The 25,137-nt window shown below is 39.7% G+C and overlaps 1 protein-coding gene across 3 annotated transcripts in view; it reads right to left on the reverse strand.

Moving 5' to 3' along the window:
• The window catches only part of c4hxorf58 (chromosome 4 CXorf58 homolog), a 62,077-nt gene that overhangs the window by 13,291 nt on the left and 23,649 nt on the right, over positions 1-25,137 (reverse strand). For all 3 annotated transcript variants that reach the window (XM_059966163.1, XM_059966161.1, XM_059966162.1), the window contains exon 7: positions 19,222-19,451. In XM_059966163.1, coding sequence (XP_059822146.1) covers positions 19,222-19,451 — 230 coding nt within the window. The remainder of the gene's footprint in view (positions 1-19,221; positions 19,452-25,137) is intronic.

The raw sequence follows: 25,137 nt of genomic DNA on the forward strand, positions 1-25,137 counted from the left end.
GGATTTTGAATTCATCCCAGTCTAGAGATCTACCTCTGACTTTTAGCACAAACAAGAGAAAATCTGTAGATGCTGGAAATCCAAGTAACACACACAAAATATGGAGGAACTCACAGGTCAGGCAGCATCTATGGAGAAAAGTACAGTCAATGTTTTGGGCCAAAACCCTTCAGTTCCTGCAGTATTTTGTGTGTATAGCACTTTACCTCCTTGTATGTTTCAACTTTCAACTTAATAGTCTCTTCTTTGGTTAACCATGGTTAATCTATCAGAGTCCTTGCTCCTTACTAGGTTGAGTTAACTCCTTAAATTTCTGATTGGGCTTGCCTGTATTCTCTGTTGACTTATCAGTGGAGTTCACTTCAGTCGACCTTATCCTCATTGTATTTTAATTGCCTTTAAGTTAAACATATACTTTTCCTACTCAAGTTCCTGCCTCTTAAGTTAAATACATATTTCAATCATACTATAAACAGTACTCTTCAGGAAATCACTTACACTTGATCATTTATTAAACCTCATTACCCATTACCGGATCCCAGACAAAACCTGTTCCCCAGGTGGTTCCATAGTACATCATTCAAGAAAAGAATTTTATTTCATAGCTACCCTTTGTAATTGGACTAGCTAATCTATGAATGAATTCTTCCATCATTACTACATATTTCTACCTGTATGTCCCCATTGCTTGTTGATATTTAGTTTTGTGTGGCAAACATTTAGGGCCATTCACTGCTCCTACTGGTAACTTCTATGCTGGTAATTTCTTCCTGATGCAGGGTTTTGTCCTTAAAGATCACCATTTCCTTCCGCCCCACAGATGCAATTTGATGGCTGAATTCTTCTGGTAGCTTGTTTGTCACTCCATATTCCAGCATCTGCAGTCTTTTGTGTCTCCAGCTTTCTTCTTTCCTTTGCTTTTTTAACCTCTACCCAACCAGACTCAATATGTTGTAAAGTCTAGGAATTTTCACATTTGTATTTATTTCATCGCTTATTAATAAGCTGACCCACTACCTTTTCCTTCCTGTCCATCCATTCAAAAAGCCAAATGTTCTTGAGTATTAAGTTCCCTTAAACATGGGTAAACAACATACCCATTTACCTGTGCTTGTGCAGTAAGTTTATTTACATTTATCTAGAAAATTTATCCACAAAGTTTATCAAAAAGCATTTAGATTATCTGTTGGGAAAAAAATTTACAGTTAGTTAACTCCTCCTATATGTGCCAAACATGCCCTAATACAATTCAAGGTGGTACACAGAGCCCATATCTCTAAGGACAAACTTGCTCGATTTTATTCCCATGTTAATCCAATCTGTGATAGATGTCTTCCTGAAGTAGTCTCTTTGACCCACATGTTTTGGTCTTGCCCTTGCTTGCAAAAATACTGGGAAGATATTTTTGGTACCATTTCAACAATTTTGAGTATTAATTTGCAACCTCGTCCTATTACTGCAATTTTTGGCTTACCAATGGTGGATAATAGTTATTTATCCCCTTCAGCTTGGCAGATGATTGCATTTGTTACATTAATGGCTAGAAGATCCATTCTATTGAACCGGAAAGAAATTAATCCCCCAACTACATTTCAATGGTTTTCCCAAACTATATCTTGTTTGAGTTTAGAAAAAATCAGAAGTGTCATTTTTGACCCTTCGGTCAAATTTGAAGAAACCTGGAGACCATTTATTCAACATTTTCATGAGTTAAATTGACCTTTCCCGAACCTTTTTCTTTCACCTTTAGTTATTTGGATAGAGGTGTGGAGTTATTGACACTACTGTGTATACCTGATATGATACAATAGCCTATGTCGGTTAGGTTAACTGTTGTTGTTAGTTTTATTTGGGTGGGGGGGGGGTTTGTTTTTGTAAACACAGTATGAATTTGGGAGGTTATTCTAACTGTGTTATTAACTGTTTGCATTTGCATTCCAACCTTATTAATTATGTACTCTCAAGCTCTCTGTATTTGTTGTTTTCTTTGTGTTTTGTTTGAAAATTAGTAAAAAGATTTAAAAAGAAAGAAAGATTATCTGTATTCCATTTTAATCAAACTTTTTGTAATTTTCTATGGCCCTAGTTGATTCTATTCCATTATCTCCCTGCCTTATTTTTTATTTTATTGTTCTTTCTCTCACTTTTGTCCCTGTGGTGATATGACATGTAAGAACGTGATTGGAGAGAGTTCTGAGCATGCGCAGGAATGATGGAAAGATCGAGAAAAGTGCCATTGTAAAAACGTGGTGGTTGTTGTTAAATAAAAGTTCCATTTCTTTCAGAAGATGTTTCTTTATTAGTAACCCACAGTATGTATGAATATAAAGAACACAACTTAGTGTCAGAAGTTGGTCTGGAAGAATAATATGTTTCCTAACATGGGAGATTCGAAGATAATTTTCTGAAAAAAGAATTCAAACTGTTTTGGTGTTTGCTAACAGTTTTACAAATGGAAGGTTTGCAGCCTCCACCAACACTTCAATTGTCTGGGAACGTAACTGAGAACTGGAAAAAATTTAAAAGCTTTTGATAGGATTGAGTGGAATTATCTTTTTAAGACCTTAGAAAAGTTTAATTTTGGGCCTAAATTTATTCATTGGATTAAATTAATCTACTTGTCTCCAACCGCTCAGGTTATTACTAACTCCCAAATTTCTAAGCCCTTTAAATTACAGCAGGGAACTAGACAAGGATGTCCTCTTAGTCCTTTACTTTTTGCTTTAGCTATAGAACCCTTAGCAATAGCACTTCGAGAATCTAAGGACATTTTTGGTATACTAAGGGAAGGTATGTCTCATAAGATTTCATTATACGCTGATGATATTTTACTTTTTATCTCTAATACTGAAACTTCTTTACCTTTGGTTCTTTCTTTAATCTCCCAGTTTAGTTCTTTTTCAGGATATAAGCTGAACCTACATAAAAGTGAGCTATTTCCTTTAAATGACCTAATATCATCAAATGCCAAATATCCATTCAAAGTTGTTACAATTTACATATCTAGGTGTAACAATTACTAAAAACTTCAAGAATTTATTCAAAGAAAACTTAAACTCCTTATTGAATTATGTGAAAAAGATGCTTTCTAAATGGTCCCCGCTTTCTTTATCCCTAATCGGCCAAATTAATTTGATTAAAATGAAGATTCTTCCTAAATTTTTATATTTGTTTCAGGCCTTAGGCCTGTCCTAAGACCTACTTTGATTCTTCAGAGTCAATTTTAACCTCTTATATTTGGAATAATAAACAAGCTCGTTTAAGTAAAGTTTACTTACAAAGAAATAAAGAGATGCCCTACCCAATTTTAGGTTTTACTAATGGGCTGCCAGTATAAGGAATATTACTTTCTGGTCCTATTATATTTATCGTAAAGATTGCCCATCATGGATCTCCTTAGAAGTTAATTCTGTAAAAAATTCCTCTGTTGTCTCTCTTCTTGGATCATACTCTTCTTTTTCAGCAAATAAAACAACAGATAACATAATTGTTAAGCAAACTTTAAGGATCTGGTCTCAATTTAGAAACTTTTATGGTTTAGAGAATTTTTCATTATCATCTCCCATTCTCCTTAATTATTTTTTTATCCCTTCCATGACTGATAAGGTCTTTAAAGATTGGGATGAATTAGGTATTAAGTGTTTTTGGGACCTGTTTATCTCAGGATCTCTTGCTTCATTTGACCAATTGTCAAATAAATTTGCACTCCCAAAATCACATTTTTACAGATATCTTCAAATTAGAGATTTTCTATGTTTCCAATTAGCTACTTTTCCTATAGGTCCTGATAAAATTTTACTGGATGATCTTTTAAATTTAAAACCTTTTGTTAATGTTTCTGTAACTTCTGTAATATCTATAACTTGTTGATTGATTCTAGACAAGAGATTTTAGATAAAATAAAAAAAGCTTGGGAGGATGACCTAAATTGTAAGATTTCTGATGATAGATGGAATAAAATTCTTAAATGGGTTAATAAATCATTTTTCTGTGCTTGTCATTCTCTTCTGCAATTTAAAGTGGTTCATAGAGCTTACAGTTCTAAACAGAAGCTCTGCAGTTTTTACCCGAATGTTTCTCCACTTTGTAATAAAATGAAACTCTGCTGATGCCTCTTTAATTCATATGTTTTGGTTTTGCCCTACAATTGAAAAGTTTTGGTGGGAAGTATTCCATACCTTTTCACAACTTTTTAGGGTCCAATTTGACCCAAATCCCCTTACTGCCTTGTTTGGTATTATTGCAAATGAAGATATAACTTTAAATACTCCTAACCTACAGGTTTTAATTTTTACCTCTCTTTTAGCAAGAAGAGCAATCTTGCTTAAATGGAAGGAGACTACCCTTCCTATACATCTTTAATGGCGGCGTGATATTACTTCGTATTTAAATTTAGAAAAGATCCATTGCTCCATCTTAAATTCGAAACAATCTTTTTATGATATTTGGGGACCTTTCCTAAATTACTTTTCCAATTTATAAAGTTTAACAGTGCACAGACTTTTATGTATATTTTTATCTTCTCTTCTTAAGTGAATATGTTTTTTTTTCCTAATTATCCATTGTCATCCATCAGCTTTTTTCTTTGGTAGTTAGTAGGGGTTTGACTTTTTTTATATATAAAAAATTTCTTTTATGATGTATGACCTATCTTTAAATTTTTGATTACAGAGTGGTATACCTTTATGTCTTATGCTGTAACATTTTGATAAATTTTATTACAATATATGAATGTACACAAGTTATGTTGAGATGTATCTATGTGTTGCACTCTGTAAATCTTTTTTTCTTCTGAATAAAAATATTGTAAAAAGAAAAGACCATATGTTATTGTCGAGACACCGGAGTAAAACATGCGAGTTTGGAGAACTGACAGACTCTCATATTAAAGACAGCATTGTTCGTGGCATTCTGGATAATGGTCTGAGAGAAAGACTGTTAAGAGAACAAGACTTAGACTTGGAAAAAGCTTTGATGCTCTGCAAAGCTTTGGAAACCATGATGTCACAGGCTAAAGAACTTTTCATTGACAGCTGCAACGTAGACGCTGTGAGGAAGTGTGAACATATTAGAAAAAAATAATAAAACGACAACAAAAACAACAGAGAGCAAGATGTCATTTGAGAGAAAAAAGCTATGTGATCGCTGTGGGTGGCAGCATCGGCCAAAGCAGTGTCCAGTGTATGGGAAAATGTCCAACAACTGCTGTAAGAGTAATCATTTTTCACGCTGTTGCAGAAGTAGAAAGAAAATAAAACAAGTAAATGCAGTGCTTGAAAATGAACGTGAGGAGTTTTATATAGATGTGTTTTGTGAAAACAAAGTAAGAATGACTGGAATATTTCATTGCAAGCGAACCAATACAATATTCTGTTTAAACTGAATATTGGAGCACAAGTAAATGTTCTTGCAGAATCTGAGTTTAATGCATTAATGCCAAGACCTAAGTTACATAAGACAAATATAAAAGTGACTGGGTATTCAGGTGCAGAAATTCCAGTTAAAGGAACATGTGTGGCAAAAGTATCACAAAAATATTGTGCACACGCTTTAATTCGTGGTGGTGCCAAGTAATATACAATCAATACTGGGTTTATCTGCCTGTGAGAGAATGAACTTGGTGAAAAGAGTATTAGTCCTGGACAGTGACACAGAGTCAGAATACAGTGACTTGATCAAAGAGTATGAGGACTTGTTCAAAGGGCTTGGTTGTCTTCCAGGAGAGCACATGATTAAAATTGACAACACAGTGCCACCTGTAGTACATCCATGTAGAAAAGTGCCTTTTGCATTACGTCAACTGAAAGCAGAGCTTGACGGAATGGTACGGCTAGGAGTCATAAAAATTTGATGAACTGACTGAATGGGTCAATTTGCTTGTCATTGTTGATAAGAAAAATGGAAAGCTGAGGATTTGCTTAGATCCAAGAGACTTGAATTGGGCCATTAAAAGAGAGCATTTCAAATTGCCTACTTGTGAAGAAATTATGTCACAGTTTGCTAATGCAAAGTACTTTTGTAAATTAGATGCATCCTCTGGATTCTGGCAACTCAAATTAGATGAACTGAGTTCAAAATTGTGTACCTTTAACACTCCTTTTTGCCAGATAATATTTTCTTAGGTTTCCATTTGGAATTGCATCAGCTCCTGAAGTGTACCATAAAACCATTCATGTTATATGAGCACATTGAGGACGTGGATACTTCCATGGACGATATTATTGTTTGGGGATCATCTAAACAAGAGCACGATGCCAGACTCAGACAAGTCTTTGAGGCAACATGCAAGGAAAACCTGAAGTTGAATAAAGACAAATGTCAAATAGGAGTGACTGAACTTACCTTTGTGGGTGATATCATCAGCAAAGAGGGTGAGTGTTCTGTTCCATTGAAGGTTTCTGCTATTGAGAACATGCCAAGACCACAATGTAAAAAGGATGTTCAAAGGTTTATTGGAATGGTCAACTACATGGGAAAATTCATACCCAATCTTTTGGAACAGCTTGCTCCATTGAGGCAGCTAACAGAAAAGAAAAACAAATGGAGCTGGATTCAAGAATAGGAGAAGGCATGGCAAAATCTCAAGAAAGTGCTCATTAAAGAAACTGTGTTGAAATTCAATGATGCTGAGGGACCCATCAAAATCTCAAGTGATGCAACTCCAACAGGCTTAGGGGCAGTATTACTCCAGAAACATGATAAGGAATGGCTACCGTAGCATATGCATCTCGTTCATTATCTGATCCAGAAACAAGGTATTCCCAAATTGAAAAAGAATTGCTCAGCATTATGTTTGCTTGTGAGAAATTTCATCAGTTTGTGTCAGGGCAAACTATTGATGTTGAAACTGATCATAAGCCTCTGATGGCATTGTTTCACAAACCTTTAACTGACTGTCCTTTGCAAATTCAGCAAATGATGATCAAATTGCAAAGGTATGTATCAAATGTGTCCTACACACCTGGAAAATTCATGTACTGTGCACAGCTGACACACTTTCCAGAGCTGTGAATCTATCAACAAAAGACAGTCATAGGGATGCTGTTGATGTTCAGGCATTTGTTGATGTGATCATAGAGATTGTACCTGATGCTGCTGAAAAGTTGGAACTGCTGCATCTTGAGGCAGAGAAGGACAAAAAAAGGAGTCCTGACGAAGGGTCTCAGCCCGAGACGTTGACTGCTCCTTTCAATGGATGCTGCCCGACCTGCTGAGTTCATCCAGCCTTTTTGTACGTCTTGATTTGACCACAGCATCTGCAGTGTACTTTGTGTTTAATAACAGATTACCACTCATTGTATCCTGAAGTGTGTGGTCTGAGCAGAACAACGGCAGAGAAAGTAATTACTTGCATGAAATCAGTTTTTTCCAGATGTGGTGTACCTGATGAAATTTTCACAGACAATGGTCCACAATTCAATGGTGAATGCATGAGACATTTTGCTCAGTAATGGGGCTTTGTTCAAACAACGCCTAGTCCATTTTTCCCTCAGTCCAATGGATTAGTTGAGAAGTTGGTAGGAATTATCAAGAAGCTGATGCACAAAGCAAAAGGTAGTGGAGGTGATTTTTATAAAGCTTTGTTAGCCTACTGAAGTACTCCACTTGAATGTGGATTTTCACCTGTTCAGTTCTTGATGGGACGCAGTTTGAGATCCAATCTGCCAATAGACGAGAGCCTTCTGAGAACAGAGGGAGGTGAACAAGTGAAAAGATGGAAAGATGAACACAAAGCAAAGCAGAAAACATATTTTGACAGATGTTCTCATCCATTACCTGAACTACACCAAGGAGATGAAGTAAGGGTACAGGACAAAATGAACAGATGGACATAGAAAGCTACAGTACTTGAAGTACAACCCAGATCATACATGGTCCAAACAAAAGGAGCAGTGTTAAGAAGAAATCGCAAAGACCTCATGAAAGAGCCAATTTCAGAGTTTCAGTTAACTGATGCAGACCAAATAAAACATGGAAATACCAACAAAACACAAGAACTGTCTGAACCACTTAGAAGGTCTACTCGTGTTCATAAACCCGAGAGAGACCGACAGAGACATGTTAAATTAAGCATTTGCTCTGGTCATGTTGCTAATTGTTTTTCTTTTTAAGGAAAGGAAGATGTGGTGATATGACATGTAAGAAAGTGATTGAAGAGAGTTCTGAGCATGCACAGGAATGATAGAAAGATCGAGAAACATGGCACTGTAAAAACATGGTGGTTGTTTCAATCGAAGCAGGAGGCTGAGAGTGGAAGACTGAAGGCATCACAGAGAGAAGGTCGTTTTTCTTTTCTTTAACAGCTCGGGGAAAAGAGGCTAGACTGTGCAGGTGTGTGACGTAGCGCACCAAGGTTTAAAAGAAAGACTGCCATATACAGCAGTCATTGTTGTTGCGGCCATCGTTGGAGTGGACTGAGTCAGAGTGGGACGGCTTTGGCTCAATCAGGCTTCAACGAGAAACAGGCAGAGGTGAGGGTAGGTTCTAGTAAGTTTCTGTTTTTCTTTTATTTTGTTCAGACTAGAGAATATGCCAGGCAGGATGTTGAAATGCTCCTCTTGCAGGATGTGGGAAGTCAGGGAGACCTCCGGTGTCCCTGACAATGATACCTGCAAGAAGCGCATCCAGTTGTAGCTCCTAACAGTCTGCGTTAGGGAACTGGAGCAGGAGCTGGATGACCTCTGGATAATTCGGGAGACTGAGCAGTTTATAGATAGTAGCTTCCGGGAGGTAGTTACACCTAAGAAACAGGGCACAGGTAACTGGGTTACCATCAGGCAAGGGAAGGGGAAAGGGCAGGTAGTGCAGGGTTCCCCTGTGGCCATTCCCCTCCAGAACAGGCATACCGATTTGGATACCGTTGGAGGGGGTGGCTTACCTGGGACAAGCTGCGGCAGCTGGATCTCTGGCACTGAGTCTGGTTCTGCAGTGCAGAAGGGAGGGAGGAAGAAGAGGAGAGCAGTAGTGATAGGGGACTCCATAGCCAGGGGTACAGACAGGAGATTCTGTGGTCGTGACAGAGACTCCCGGATGGTTTGTTGCCTCCCGGGTGCCAGGGTCAGGGATGTCTCTGATCGCGTACACAGCATTCTGAGGTGGGAGGGTGATCAGCGAGATGTTATGGTACACATCGGTACCAATGACATAGGTAGAAAAAGCCAGGAGGTCCTGAAGAGTGAGTACAGAGAGCTTGGTAGGAAGTTGAAAAACAGGACCTCGAAGGTAGTAACCTTTGGATTGCTGCCTGTGCCACGTGCTAGTGAGGGTAAGAGTAGGATGCTCTGGCAGATGAACACATGGCTGAGAAACTGGTGTAGGGGGCAGGGTTTCAGATTTCTAGATCATTGGGACCTCTTCTGGGGGAGGTGGGACCTGTGCAAGAGAGTCAGGTTACACCTGAACTACAAGGGGACCAATATGCTTGCAGGGAGGTTTGCTAGTGTTATTGGGGAGGGTTTAAACTAGATTTGCAGGGGATGGGAACCAGAGTGCCAGAGTAGATAGTGGAACGGGGGTAAAAATAAATGATGTTAGTAGTTCATGCAAAGTCACAAATAGCAAGGTTGTGTATGGTGGTAATAATCTTCTGAGGTTTATATATTTCAATGCAAGGAGTATTGTGGGAAAGGCAGACGAGCTGAGGGCCTGGATTGACACATGGAATTATGATATCATAGCCATTACTGAAACTTGGCTACAGGAGGGGCAGGACTGGCAGCTCAATGTTCCAGGGTTCCGATGTTTCAGATGTGATAGAGGCAGAGGGATGAAGGGTGTGGGGTGGCTTTGTTAGTCAGGGAAAAATATTACAGCAGTGCTTCGGCAGGACAGATTAGAGGGCTTGTCTACTGAGGCCGTATGGGTGGAGCTGAGAAACAGGAAAGGTATGACCACATTAATAGGGTTGTATTATAGACCACCCAATAATCAGTGAGAATTGGAGGAGCAAATCTGCAGAGAGATAACAGACAACTGCAGGAGACAGAAAGTTGTGATTGTAAGGGATTTTAATTTTCCACACGTTGATTGGGACTCCCATACTGTTAATGGATGGGTTAGTGTTTGTAAAATGTGTTCAGGAAAATTTCCTAAGTCAATATATAGATGTACCAACTAGGGAGGATGCAATATTAGATCTCCTATTGGGAAATGAGTTAGGGCAGGTGACAGAAGTGTGTGTAGGGGAACACTTTGGTTCCGGTGATCATAATGTCATTAGTTTCAACTTGATCATGGGTAAAGATAGATCTGGTCCTCGGGTTGAAGTTCTAAACTGGAAAAAGACCAAATTTGAAGAAATGAGAAAGGATCTAAAAAGTGTAGATTGGGACAGGTTGTTCTCTGGCAAGGATGTGATTGGTAAGTGAGAGGCCTTCAAAGCAGAAATTATGAGCGTGCAGAGTTTGTATGTTCCTGTCAGGGTTAAAGGCAAAATGAATAAGAATAAGGAACCTTGGTTCTCAAGGGATATTGGAACTCTGATAAAGAAGAAGAGAGAGATGTATAACATGTGTAGGCAACAGGGAGGAAATAAGGTGCTTGAGGAGTATAAAAAGAGTAAGAAAATTCATAAGAAAGAAATCAGGAGGGCTAAAAGACATAAGGTTGTTTTGGCAGTCAGGGTGAAGGATAATCCTAAGAGCTTCTACAGGTATGTTAAGAGCAAAAGGGTAGTAAGGGATAAAAGTGGTCCCCTTGAAGATCAGAGTGATCGTCTATGTATGAAACCAAAAGAAATGGGAGAGATATTAAATGGGTTTTTTGCATCTGTATTTACTAAGGAAACTGGAATGGAGTCTATGGAAACAAGGCAAACAAGTAGGGAGGTCATGGAACTTATACAGATTAAACAGGAGGAGGCGCTTGCTGTCTTGAGGCAAATCAGAGTAGATAAATCCCCAGGACCTGACAGGGTATTCCCTCAGACCGTGAAGGAGATTAGTGTTGAGATTGCAGGGGCCCTGGCAGAAATATTTAAAATGTTGATATCCACGGGTCAGGTGCCGGAGGATTGGAGGATAGCTCATGTAGTTCCCTTGTTTAAAAAAGGCTCAAAAAGTAAGCCGGGAAATTATAGGCCGGTAAGTTTGACATTGGTAGTAGGTAAATTATTGTAAAGAATACTAAAAGATAGGATCTACAAGTACTTGAATAGACAGGGACTTATTAGAAAAAGTCAGCATGGCTTTGAGTGTGGTAGGTCATGTTTAACCAATCTATTAGAGTTTTTCGAGGAAGTTACCAGGAAAGTGGATGAAGGGAAGGCAGTGGATGTTGTATACATGGACTTCAGTAAGGCCTTTGACAAGGTCCCACATGGGAGGTTACACATTGGCTCAATGGAAAAAACCAGAGAGTAGTAGTGGAGGATTGCTACTCTGAGTGGATGCCTGTGACTAGTGCTGTGCCACAGGGATCAGTGCTGCGTCCATTGTTATTTGTCATCTATATAAATGACCTGGATGATAATGTGGTAAATTGGATCAGCAAATTTGCTGATGATACAAAGATTGGAGGTGTAGTGGACAGTGAGGAAGGTTTTCAAAGCTTGTAGAGGGATTTGGACCAGTTGGAGGAATGGCCTGAAAAATGGCAGATGGAGTTTAATGCGGACAAGCGTGAGGTATTGCACTTCGGAAGGTCAAACCAAGGTAGAACATACAAGGTAAATGGTAGGACACTGAGGAGTGCAGTAGAACAGAGGGATCTGGGAATACAGATACATAATTCCCTAAAAGTGGTGTCACAAGTAGATAGGGTCATAAAGAGAGCTTTTGGTACATTAGCCTTCATAAATCAAAGTATTGAGTATAAGAGTTGGAATGTAATGGTGTGGTTGTATAAGACATTGCTGAGACCGAATTTGGAGAATTGTGTGCAGTTTTGGTCACCTAATTACAGGAAGGATATTAATAAGGTTGAAAGAGTGCAGAGAAGGTTTACAAGGATATTGCTGGGACTTGAGAAACTGAGTTACAGAGAAAGGTTGAATAGGTTAGGACATTATTCCCTGGAGCGTAGGAGAATGAGGGATGATTTGATAGAGAAGTGTAAAATTATGATGGGTATAGATAGAGTGAATGCAAGCAGGCTTTTTCCACTGAGGCTAGGGGAGAAAAAAACCAGAGGTCATGGGTTATGGGTGAAGGTGGAAAAGTTTAAAGGGAACATTGGGGGGGGGGGGCTTCTTCATGCAGAGAGTGGTGGGAGTGTGGAATGAGCTGCCAGATGAAGTGGTGAATGCCGGCTCACTTTTGACATTTAAGAAAAACTTGGACTGGTATATGGATAAGAGGGGTTTGGAGGGATATGGCCCAGGTGCAGGTCAGTGGGACTAGGCAGAAAAATGGTTCGGCACAGCCAAGAAGGGCTAAAAGGCCTGTTTCTGTGCTGTAATGTTCTATGGTTCTAATGTTCTATGTTGTTAAATAAAAGTTCTATTTCTTCCAGAACATGGTTCTTTATTAGTAACCCATAGTACGAATGAATATAAAGAACACAACAGTCCCTGTTTCTCTTCCCTCGGCCATCCTGTTAAGTGCATATCTTCCTGCTGTTCTAGTGTAAACTCTTGCCAAAAGCGCTAGAAAATATTCCTCACTAGGACATCAGTCCCGATCCTTCCTGGGTGTAAGGTAAACTGATTTGAAAGTAACAAAGAAATCATTGTAATCTGCCTTTGTTTTCTTTGTTGGTGATCATTATCTTGGATGACTTGCAGCATGTTCTCACTTCTTTTGAGATGGGATGCACTTGAAATTTTTTAACCTTATATTTATAGAAGCTTTAACTTAAAGTGGAAGCTGAAGACATCCAAGTTAAATCAAATATCCTTCCTCAACTGGGAGCTTTCAGTTGCCCCATAATATCATTTAAAAAGTATGATCCTATGTCCCTAGCTCATCTTCAAGTTAACTTTCCTTTTTCTTCAAGGAAAGTATGATGGCTTCATCATTTGACAAAACTACTTAATGTTTTGCTACCATCTGACATCTCACAATAAGGTGTGTTTAGGTACTTATGTATTCAAATTTCAGATCTTTAATTGCATTTTTGAACTGTTAAGTCTTGCATATGAGCAGATGAGGTGAATAATTTCAAGGATATGTTTTATAACATTTTCTTACTTCAAGTATCTGCTACGATGAATGATGATGCAACGAACTTTCTTGAAATTTGGGATTGTATTTCAGGAATCTTCAACGGTTTTTAATTTGGAGCAAGAAAGCTGAGACTGAACAGCTGATTTTTCGGAGCAAAGGGAGCTTTTTACTACTTGGGGTAAAAAAGAGGCAATACTGCACAGGCGCGTGACATCAGCCAGTAGAGCGTGAGAGGTTTAAAAAGAAGACCGCCATATCCAGCGGGTAGTGGAGTGAGAGGTAGCAGAGTGATAGGGCTTTGGCTCAATGGGACGAGGCAAGGTAGGTTTAACTGTGTTATTTGCTGAAAGGAGGAACAATGTGTGTGAGGCCAGTTTTCTGTGCTCAGTGTCAGATGTGGGAGGCCCTGGAGTCTCCCAGCCACCTGGACAGGGAGGAAGGCAAAATAGGTGGAGCTTGGCACTATTGATCAGAGATAGTGTCATGGCTACAGAAAAGGTGGATGCCATGGAGGGATTGTCTACAGAGTCTCCGTGAGTGGAGGTTAGGAACAGAAAGGGCTCAATAACTTTACTGGGTGTTTTTTATAGGCTGTCCAATAGTAACGGGGATATCGAGGAGCAGATAGGGAAACAGATCCTGGAAAGGTGTAATAATTACAGAGTTGTCGTGATGGAAAATTTAAATTTCCCAAATATTGATTGGCATCTCCTTAGAGCAAGGAGTTTAGATGGGGTTGAGTTTGTTAGGTGTGTTCAGGAAGGTTTCTTGACACAATATGTAGATAAGCCTACACGAGGAGAGGCTGTACTTGATCTGGTATTGGGAAATGAACCTAGTCAGATGTCAGATCCCTCAGTGGGAGAGCATTTTGGAGATAGTGATCATAATTCTATCTCCTTTACAATAGCATCGGAGAGAGAGACAAGTTAGAAAAGCATTTAATTAGAGTAAGGGGAATTATGAGGCTATCAGGCAGGCTTAAATTGGAAACAGATGTTCTCAGGGAAAAGCACGGAAGAATTGTGGCAAATATTCAGGGGATATCTGTGTGGAGTTCTGTATAGATACGTTCCAATGAGATAGGGAAGTTATGATAGGGTACAGGAACTGTGGTGGTACAAAGGCTGCCACAAATCTAGTCAAGAAGAAAAGAAAAGCTTACCAAAGGTTCAAAGAGCTAGGTAATGTTAGAGATCTAGAAGATTATAAGGCTACTATGAAGGAGCTTAAGAATGAAATTAGGAGAGCCAGAAGGGGCCATGAGAAGGCTGTGGCAGGCAGGATTAAGGAAAACAACAAGGCGTTCTACAAGTATGTAAAGAGCAAGAGGATAAGATGTGAAAGAATATGACCTAACAAGTGTGACAATGGGAAAGTGTGTATGGAACCGAAGGAAATAGCAGAGGTACTTAATGAATACTTTACTTCAATATTCACTATGAAAAAGGATCTTAGTGATTGTCGTGATGATTTGCAGCAGATTGAAAAGCTTGAGCCTGTAGATATTAAGAAAAAGGATGAGCTGGAGCTTTTGGAAAGCATCAAATTGGATAAGTCACCGGGATCGGATGAAATGTACCCCAGGCTATTGTGGGAGGTGAGGGAGGAGATTGCTGAGCCTCTGGCAATGATCTTTGCATCATCAATGGGGACAGGAGAGGTTACAGCAGGACATTGATAGTTCACTTTGGTAGGTCAAATATGATGGCAGAATATAGTGTTAATGGTAAGACTCTTGGCAGTGTGGAGGATCAGAGGGATCTTGGGGTCCGAGTCCATAGGACACTCAAAGCAGCTGTGCAGGTTGACTCTGTGGTTAAGAAGGCGTATGGTGTATTGGCCTTCATCAATCATTGAATTGAATTTAGGAGCCAAGAGGTAAAGTTGCAGCTATATAGGACCCTGGTCAGACCCCACTTGGAGTACTGTGCTCTGTTCTGGTCGCCTCACTACAGGAAGAATGTAGAAGCCATAGAAAGGGTGCTGAGGAGATTTACAAGGATATTGTCTGGATTGGGAAGCATGCCTTATGAGTAGGTTGAGTGAATTTGACCTTTTTTCCTTGGAGCGAAGGAGGATGAGAGCTGTAGAAGATGATGAAAGGCATTGATCATGTGGATAGTCAGAGGCTTTTTCCCAGAGTTGAAATGGTTGCTACAAGAGTACACAGCTTTAAGGTGCTGGGGAGGAGTAGGTACAGAGGAGATGTCAGGGGTAAGTTTTTTACTCAGAGTGGTGAGTACGTGGAATGGGCTGCCAGGCACGGTGGTGGAGGTGGATTCGATAGGGTCTTTTAAGAGGCTTTTAGATAGGTACATGGAGCTTAGAAAAATAGAGGGGTATAGGTAAACCAAGTAATTTCTAAGGGAAGGACATGTTCAGCACAACTTTGTGGGCCCAAGGGCCTATATTGCGCTGTAGGTTTTTCTGTTTCTATGAGTCTGAGGCTTATGATTTTTCCCACAATTGTAAATGTTTCATCTGTTGTAATGCTGAGAAGTTTATAACTGGCATATCAGCTTTGTCCAATGTTTTGCAAGTGTATTCTTAGTAATACATTGTGGATTATTTCTTATAGCAACACTTAGTCTGGCATTTCTTGTTTCAGAGTTTCATCCAAGAGAATATAGTGGATATACATATTGATAGTTCTGGTTTATGTTGTACGGCTGTGAATTTGTTGATAGTGATGCTGAATGGTAGAGGAACTTTCAACTTGTTTTGCAGCCTTTCTACCATATCTGAAAGATGAGTTTCTCTGTCGGGTGGAATGAAATTAGTAAAACCATCACTGAGGTTTTGATATTTTGATCTAAGATTGTCATCTTAACAAATTCCCTTTCAAAATATGTAAATTAAGATCAAACGATAGCGCCTGAAATAAAACTAGTTTCTTTTGTTCTTTAGTTTTCTTATTGAATAAAAGAATTATGTCTCTATCTGTACTTTTAATACATTTATCTTGTTCTACTTTAAATTTTAATTCAGTAGAATTTACAGTAAGCACTTGCCAATGATTCATTTTGAAGGGGCATGTATAGTTGATTACTTTGTGATCAGTGTGCACTGGTTTATAAATAAGGCACAGCGGTCTGCTATCGTTAACAGTGAAAACAAACTTCTTCCAAACCTAGCTTAAAATTTCTATTCTTTCTTACATTGCTGTAGTTTTTACAATTTAGGTGTTAATACAGTCATCTCAAGGTTAATGCAGGTTTAAGTCTTAATGGTCATAAGCATAACTTATCATATTCTGCAGAAATATTCTACAAGCAGATCACAGTATACCATTTGTATCCACCATAATGGCTGAATACTATTGGTCTTTGCTATATGATCCAAGAGTGCTATAATACAAAACACAGTTCTCTATGGCTAGTCAGCTCAGGCTAGAAAAGAAGATGCTCTGGACATCACATCACCCACCCAATCCTAAGCCCAACCACCTTCATGCATGCCAAGGTTAGAAGGAACAGTGGGATGGACTTTGTTTCTGCTGAATTTTAAACAAAAAAGAGCCTGAGTTTGTCTGCATCTCTGAAAGCTGCACCTGTGCTATAGGATGGCCAAATAAAGTTCATGTGCTATGATTTAGACACCCTTGTTATAGCTTAAGACAATTTTAGAAAAGGAGTTTGACACATTACCCTGAAAAATAGTTCAGTGAAAATTTTGAAAGAGAAGGAGAGAAAATATCTCAATGAAATAACCAATAAACTTGTTAAATCAGAAGCAGAAGGCAAATCAGAAGTCACAGCTGATAACAAAGGTCCGGGAACCATTGAGAGATTGGGATACTGCCTTCAGATTATGGAATAAGACAGCTTTTAGATCAGCAAGAAATGCTCTTTCCCATACCATCAAGAAGGCAAAATGGGATTATTCACAGAGATTTTACAGCCATTTCTGTGACAACAGAGACACAAGGTGGATGTGAAAGGATATTCAAGCCATAATGAACTACAAGTCTACCCTGCATGTCAAAAATAGTGATGCCTCTCATCCTGATAGGTAGAATGTCTTTTGTGCACGGTTTGTTGCATGGAATGATGTACAAGCGAGGAAGGATCCCTCCCCCACTCCCCACCAAGGAGCAGGCAGTCTGTCTGGCTACAACTGAATTCAGGAAGATCCTTGTCCATGTAAAGCTCCAGGGTCTGATAATATATCGGATTGGTGCTGAGAGACTGTGCAGCCCAGATAACAGAAGTTCCAACAGATATCTTGAACATTTCTCTGGAACAGTCCTTGATCCCGCAAGCTTCAGGCAGCCACTATCATTCTAGGGCCCAAGAATGTGATCTGCCGCTGTCCAACAATAATGAAGTGCTCAGAGCAGCTGGTTATGGACCACATTAGATCCCATCTTCTTGCTACATTAGACCCTTTCCAGTTTGCTTATTGCTCAAATCAGTCCACTGATGCCATAACCTTTGCGCCATGGCCCACCTGGAAAATGGTGGAAGATAAGCCAGGATACTCTTTATCGACTTCAGTTTAGTGTTTAATACCATCATCTCTCAGATGTTGGTTGTAAACTGTCCCGTTGGGTTTCAGCATCTCTCTCTGTAAGTGGATCTTGGACTTAACACATAGACCACAGTCATTACATGTTGGCAGCAACATCTCTAGTTCCATCACGTTGAGCACTGATGCCCCTCAGGGCTGCGTGCTCAGCCCACTGCTGACGCATGTCTGCATTGCTAGATCCAGCTCAAACTGAAACATCAAGTTCACTGATGACACAGCAGTAGTTGGCCTCATTAACAATGATAATGAAACAACATACAGAGAGGAGATAGAGCAGATGATAGAATGGTGCGAGCACAATAATGCATCTCAATGTGGACAAGACTAAAGAAATGATTGTGGACGTTAGGAAGGTGCAGGCTGGCTGCTCCTCACTACACATAAATGGCTCCTCCATGGAAAGAGTTAGGAGCACCAAGTTTCTGGGAGATGATCTCACCTGGTCCCTCAACACCAATTCTTTAGTCAAGAGAGCACAACAGTGTTTTCACTTCCTTTGAAGATTTGGGCAAGCAAGGGTGGGGACATTCAAACCAACATTTACAGAAGCACCATTGAGAGTGCCATGACCAGCTACATCACTGTTTGGTATAGGAGTTAGACCGCAAGACCGCATCTGCATCTGACTGCAAGACCCTCTGAAGGATTGAGAGAGCCATTGGGGTCTCTCTTCCATCTACTCAGAATATTTATCAGGAGTGCTGCATACACAGAGCCCTTAGCATTCCCAAGAATCCCTCTCATCCATTCCATAAGCTCTTTGACCCTCCCCCCAACCATCAGTCAGGAGGTACCACAGCAATAGGATAAGGACTGTTTGGATGGGAAGCAGCTTCTTCCCCCAGGCCATGAAGTTACTGATCTTCCTGCCATCACAGACATCTCATTGCTTATGAAGTTTCAGTTGTGTTATACTGTTTACTTTTTAACTTGTGTTGTAAATGCACCTTATGTCAATCTTCTAAAATATATTTTATTGTTTTTTAATTTCTTTGTGGTAATATTATTTTATGTGTTGTGTGTGAATTATATTGTACTGTGTTGTGTACCTTGGCCTGGAGGAACGTTATTTCATTTGGTGATATACAGGCATACGATTGAATGACAATAAACTTGAACTTGAACATAAGATGAGAGAAAGAAAGATGATAACACTGATCATATCCAGCCATAGAAGTACTGAATTCACCAATAATTAAGGTTTTGGAAAGCAGGACTTTGAAAATCAGTACTGCAAGTCAAATTGCTGTGGAAATAGTGGTCTTCAATGAGCCACAAAATGGTAGAAAATTCCCAGTTTAGATTCCCACTATCAATACTCTGTTCTGACAAATATCTCCTTTTCTATTATTTACGAAAAGATTCAACTCACAACAGCTGCTAATATCAAACAGTATGCTAATGGAAAATGTTTCTTCTGAACTTTCATGCATCCCTACATAAACTGTTTGATTAATAAGACATTGATGAATTTGTAGTTCTGTATTCAATATATCATGTTTATTGTTGGTCAGTCTAGCTTTTCTATATAATTGGACTCTGATTTCTGAAAAACAAAATATTATGTAAGTTTCATCAAAAGTACCTGGTCTGAGAGAGAGTTCTAATATGTTGAAGCTGAATTCTTTCAGTACTTGGCCTGGAGAGCAGTATTGGCAATTCCTCCTTTAAACGTTGTGATAAAGTTCTGCTGTACGCATAGTCCACAATATCATACATGATTGTTGTTCTAGGCAGATTTGTCAGGGTCAACATCCTCCAGTAGTTCTCTCTGCCCCCAAGGCAGGCTGGAGTCTCATCCAGATTACTTGCATACTTCAGAAGAATAACACAAAATAAGTACACAAATATCTCACTGATAACTTAATTCTTAGAATGTGATATAATCTATTTGGTTCATTTGATGTATATTTTATTTCACTTCTCTAATTTGTTGGCTTACCATCAGGTTCCAGAAAAGATACTACAGTAGCTTTGCTCTTTAATTATTTATTAAAAGGTACTCAAGTCCTAGGATAAAAATATTACCAATTATAAAATCCATAGATGGGTGGCCTCATAATTCTTTTAAGTAGGTACATAACACTACTGTACAATATGCTTTCTTAAAAAAGTGGTATGGTTACAGAATTATTGTAACATAGAGAGAGCCCATTGAGCCCATGTTGCAATGCAGCAGAAAAATCCCACTAGTTTCTTTCCCTCTCTCACTTCCCTCCTGAATATTCTCAAGGGGGAGGGTGAACAGCTAGAGATCATGGTGCATATTGGCACCAATGACATAGGCATAAAAAGGGCAAGAAGTCCTAAGCAGTGAATATATAGAGTTAGGAGAGAGGCTGAAGAAAAGGACCTCCAAGGTAGTAATCTCTCATTTACTCCCAGTGCCATGGTCTAGTCCTGGTAAGAATGGGATGATGGTGCAGATGAATGAGTGGCTGAGGAGATGGTGCAGGAGGGCAGGGTTCCAAGTTCTTGGATCATTGGAACCTTTACTGGGGAAGGGGTGACCTGTACAAGAGGGGCAGGTTGCACATGAACTGAAGGAGTGAACGTTGTCTACATGGACTTTTGTAGGGCGTTTGAAAAAGTCCCTCATGGGAGACTAATCCAGAAGATTAGGATGCATGGGGCCCGGGTCGAATTGGCTGTTTGGATTCAGAACTAGCTTGCGCATAGAAGCCAGTGGTCGGAGGGGCTTAGTCAAGTTGGAAGCTTGTAATCAGCGTTGTTCCGCAGTGATCTGTGCTGGAACCTCTGCTGTTTGTGATGTATATAAGTGACCAGGATGAAAATGTGGATGGTTGGGTTAGTAAGATTGGTGGAGTTGTGGATAGTGTAGAAGACTGGTAAAGAATACAGCATGATATTGATGAGATGCAGACATGGGCAGAGAAATGGCAGATGGAACTTAACCCAGATAAATGTAAGATGTTGCACCTTGATAGGGTAAATGCAAGGAGACAGTACACTGTTGAGTGCAAGACCTTAACAGTGTTTTGAGCAGAGAGATCTTGGGGCCCAAGTTCATAGCTTCATGAAATTGGCTACGTAGGTCGATAGGGTGGTTAAGAAGGATTATGGAATGCTTGCTTTTATTAATTGAGATAATGAGTTCAAAAGTCAAGAGGTTATGTTGCAACTTTATAAAACTCCGGTTAGACCATATTTGAAGTATTGCGTACAGTTCTGGTTGCCCCACTATAGGAAGGGTGTTGGGGCTTTGGAGAGGGTGCAGAAGAGGTTTACCAGGATGTTGCCTGGTTTAGAGGGCATGTGCTATCATGAGAGTCTGGACAAACTTAGGATTGTTTTCTTTGTAGAAGCAAAGGTTGAGGGGAGATTTGACAGAGGTTGATAAGATTATGAGAGGTATAGATAAGAGTAGACACAGAGTATCTGTTTCCCAGGGTAGAAATGTCTAATACCAGAGGGCATGTGTTAAAGGTGAGTGGGGGGTAGGCTCAAAGGGGATATGAAAGTTAAGTCTTTTACTCAGAGAGTGGCGGATACCTGGAATGTGCTGTCTGGTATGGTGGTAGGGGCAAATATGTTAGAGGTTTTTAAGAGACATTTAGATGGGCACATGAGTATGAGGTTCTGTAGATGGAGGGATGTGGATGTTGCGTAAGTGGGAGGGATTAGTTTTGTTTTTTTAATTTACTTTTTAAGCTGGTTCAGTACAGAATTGTGGGCTGAAAGGTCTGTTCCTGTGCTGTTCTGTTCTATGTTTGAAAGTATTTGCAGAAACTCATGAAGATTAAGTGACACTTCCACTGTAAAGATACTCAGAGCAATTGTGACACAGATCTACGGCCATTGTAAATGGTAGATCAATGATTAGTCTAACATTCCAAAACTGGGCACCTATGCTATCAATTCTCCATCAATTACAAAGTGTACACCACCTTAGTCTGTAACTTAATAGCTCTTATGAATAAACTCTTCTCGGGCTTCCGGCCAAGTACAGGTATTGATTAAAACCGACATTTCGATGACAAACTCCACCATTTTCTTCAGCGATGATGTCTTATTAATTCTTACTTTCACAAATTGTTCACTATGAAGCTTTATGAACAAAATTGATTTAAATGAAACTTCAGACATAGCTTTATCATTAAAGAAGCTACTGCAGCAAGTTAAATACATACTAAATGTATTGTCAATCTGGTGGTAGAGATTCTGTGCTTGGAAGATGCTGTTAGAGAGGTCTGGGAAGTAACTGCAGTGTATTTAAGATGGTGCATACTGTGGCCATTGTGCACTGGTGAGAGTCGGAATAAAGATTAAGGTTGGTGGATAAGATGCCAATCATGTGAGCTGCTTTGTCTTACATTGTGTCAAGCTTCATATTTTGATTTTTAGCTTATGGACTGTCTAATCAATCAGACATTACAGGCAATCCAGTTTTTGCCCTGTTCTTGTAGTGATAGCATTTATGTGCTTGGGTCACTTGAGTTTTTGCTCATTCCAAGTATATTGATGGTAGATGACTCAATGAAGGTTAATGACATTAAATTACTAAAATAAATGGTTCCATTCTCTTATTGGAAATGGCAGTTTCATGGGATGAGTGTTATTTGCAATATTATCAGCCTATGCCTGACTGCTTTCTAGGTTTTATTGCATGCAGGCATGAGCCACTTTATTTGCTGAGAAACTGTGAATGAATTTTTTAAAATATTAATAAACATCCTCACTTCTTATTTTATGATGGAAGGAAGGTCATTGATGAAGCAGCATTGTCAGGTACATACTAGTGTTCAGTTGAGATCAGAATAGCTTGGGTAAAGGCATAGCTTGATCAAGAACATAGAAATGTTCATATAACCTACTCTAGAAACTGCCAAGAATTTCTCTACTGCATAGCCCACTATTTTTCTAAGCTCCATGTACCTACCTAAGAGTCTCTTAAAAGACCCTATTGTATCCGCCTCCACCAGCATCATCGGCTGTGCATTCCACACACCCACCACTCTCTGTGAAAAGCTTACCCTTGATATCCCCTTGGTACGTACTTCCAAGCACCTCATTTCAGCCCTGGGAAAAAGCCTCTGGCTGTCCACACAATCAATGCCTCTCATCATCTTTTACACCTCTATCAGGTCACCTTTCATCCTCTGTCACTTCAATGAGAAATGGCCAAGTTCATTCAACCTGGTCTCATAAGGCACACTCTCTAATCCAGGCAACATCCTTGTAAATCTCCACTGCAATCTTTCTAAAGTATCCACATCCTTCCTGTACTAAGGTGACCAGAACTGAACACAGTACTCCAAGTGGGGTCTGATCAAGGTCTTATATAGCTGTAATATTACCTCACAGCTCCTAAGTTCATTTCCACGATTGAGGAAGGCCAACACACCATACGCCTTCCTAACAACACTGTCAACCTGCGCAGCAGCTTTGCGTGTCCTATGGACATAGACCCCAAGATCTCTCTGATCCTCCACACTGCCAAGAGTTCTTACCATTAGTATTATATTCCGTCTTCAAATTTGACCCACCAATATGAACCACTTCACACTTATATGGGTTGAATTCAATCTGCCACTTCTTAGCCCAGTTCTGCATCCTATCAATGTCCCACTGTAACCACTGACAACCCTCCAGACTATCCACAATATCCCCAACCCCAGATCTCAGGCATTTTGTACTAAATTTGATCCTACACAAAGACCCTACACATCCAAGACATACTCAATTCTCCCCTCTGCCATCAGGCAGAAGCTACAAAAAACTGAACATCATTGGTCAGGATCACCATGTCTTGGAACATCCTCCACTGTTAATTCTTTAAATGTTCACTACATTTCTTGACAAGATGTGAGCACTGTAGATCTTCAGTCTTATCTTAAATTGTGAGATTAATTACCTTGTATATTGGTTTTGTTGTTCAGCACATAAGCTGTCTTGGACTGCAAGTTTTGCCAGGCTGACACCTGACCATTTTTTTCTATGTCTGATATTGTTCCTGGCATGGCCTTCTCCAATGGTTATTGAACTAGGGTTGAACTTCTGCCAAGCCATCAGTGCTTCATGAATGCACAGATCTTTTCTGAGATCACCCTACTGCATTTGTGCTAACTTAAGTACATAACCCATTAAGATATTTATAATTTCTGCATGATATTTCTTGTTCCCTTTCCACTTTAATGAGAATTTTTGTGGTGTTTGTTACCTAATTGCTACAACACTGCATTTGATTTCTCCACAGAGGAGGAGAAAGGACCATAGAAGAATGCCGGGCAAGAAAAAGTACCAGAGAAAGAATACCAGACAAGAAACCATCTTATTTGGATGCATAACACATTGGTATACTAACTACTCTGCACATGACCACAAGGAACAGCAGAAAGTTATCGACAGAGCTCAATGCATCATGGAAAGCAGCCTCTCCTCTACAGACTCCATCCATACTTCTTACTGTCATCAGTCCATAGACAGATACAGATAGGTTAAGTAAGTTGGCAAAGGTCTGGCAGATGGAGTATAGGTGAGGCCATCCACTTCAGAAGGGAAAATATAAGATCAGATTATTATTTAAATAATGAAAGATTGCAGCATGCTGTTGTGCAGAAATACTTGGGGGTGCTTGTGCATGAATTGCAAAAGATTGGTTTTGCAGTTGCAACAGGTTATCAACAAAGCATATAGAATGTCGGCCTCCATTGCTAGATTTAACTTAAGAGCAAGAAGGTTATACTGCAACTGTACAGGGTACTGGTGAGTCTGCAGCTGGCGTACCAGATATAGTTCTGGTCATCTTACTTGAGGAAAGATATATTTGCTTTGGAGATGGTGCACAGGAGGTTCACCAGGTTGATTCCGGAGATGGAGTTAGCCTATGAGAAGAGTTTGAGTTGCTTGATTTCAGAAGAATGAGAGGGGATGTACAATTATGAAAGGGATAGATAAGATAAAAGCAGGAAAGTTGTTTCCACTGGTAGGTAAGACTAGAGCTAAGGACATAGCCTTGAGTTTCAGGAGCATAGATTTTGGACAGAGATGAGGAGAAACTATTTTTCCCAGAGAGTAGTGAATCTGTGGAATTCTCTGCCCAGAGAAGTAGTAGAGGCTACCTCATTAATGTATTTAAGGCACAGATAAGATTTCTGCATAGCAGGGGAATTAAGGGTTATGGAGGTAAGTAGGTGGAACTCAGTCCATAGCCAGATTAGCCATGATATTGAATGTTGGAACAGGCTTGATGGCCAGGTGGCCTCCAACTACACTTATTTCTTAGGTTCTTGTGTAAAGTAGCCAGCATAATCAAAGATCCCACACATCCCAGACATACTCACTTCTCCCCTCTCCTATCAGGCAGAAGATACAAAAAACTGAAAGCTTCTACCACCATTGCTCAATGACACCTTCTACCCCACTGTAGCAAGACTATTAAGAATTCTGTAATCTGATAAGATGGACTCTTGACTTCACAATCTACCTCATTATGGTCTTGCACTTTATTGCTCATCTGCACTGGAATTTTTCTGTAGCT

Source organism: Hypanus sabinus, chromosome 4 (assembly GCF_030144855.1).
Source record: "Hypanus sabinus isolate sHypSab1 chromosome 4, sHypSab1.hap1, whole genome shotgun sequence".
In the NCBI taxonomy this organism is placed as follows: Eukaryota; Metazoa; Chordata; class Chondrichthyes; order Myliobatiformes; family Dasyatidae; genus Hypanus; species Hypanus sabinus.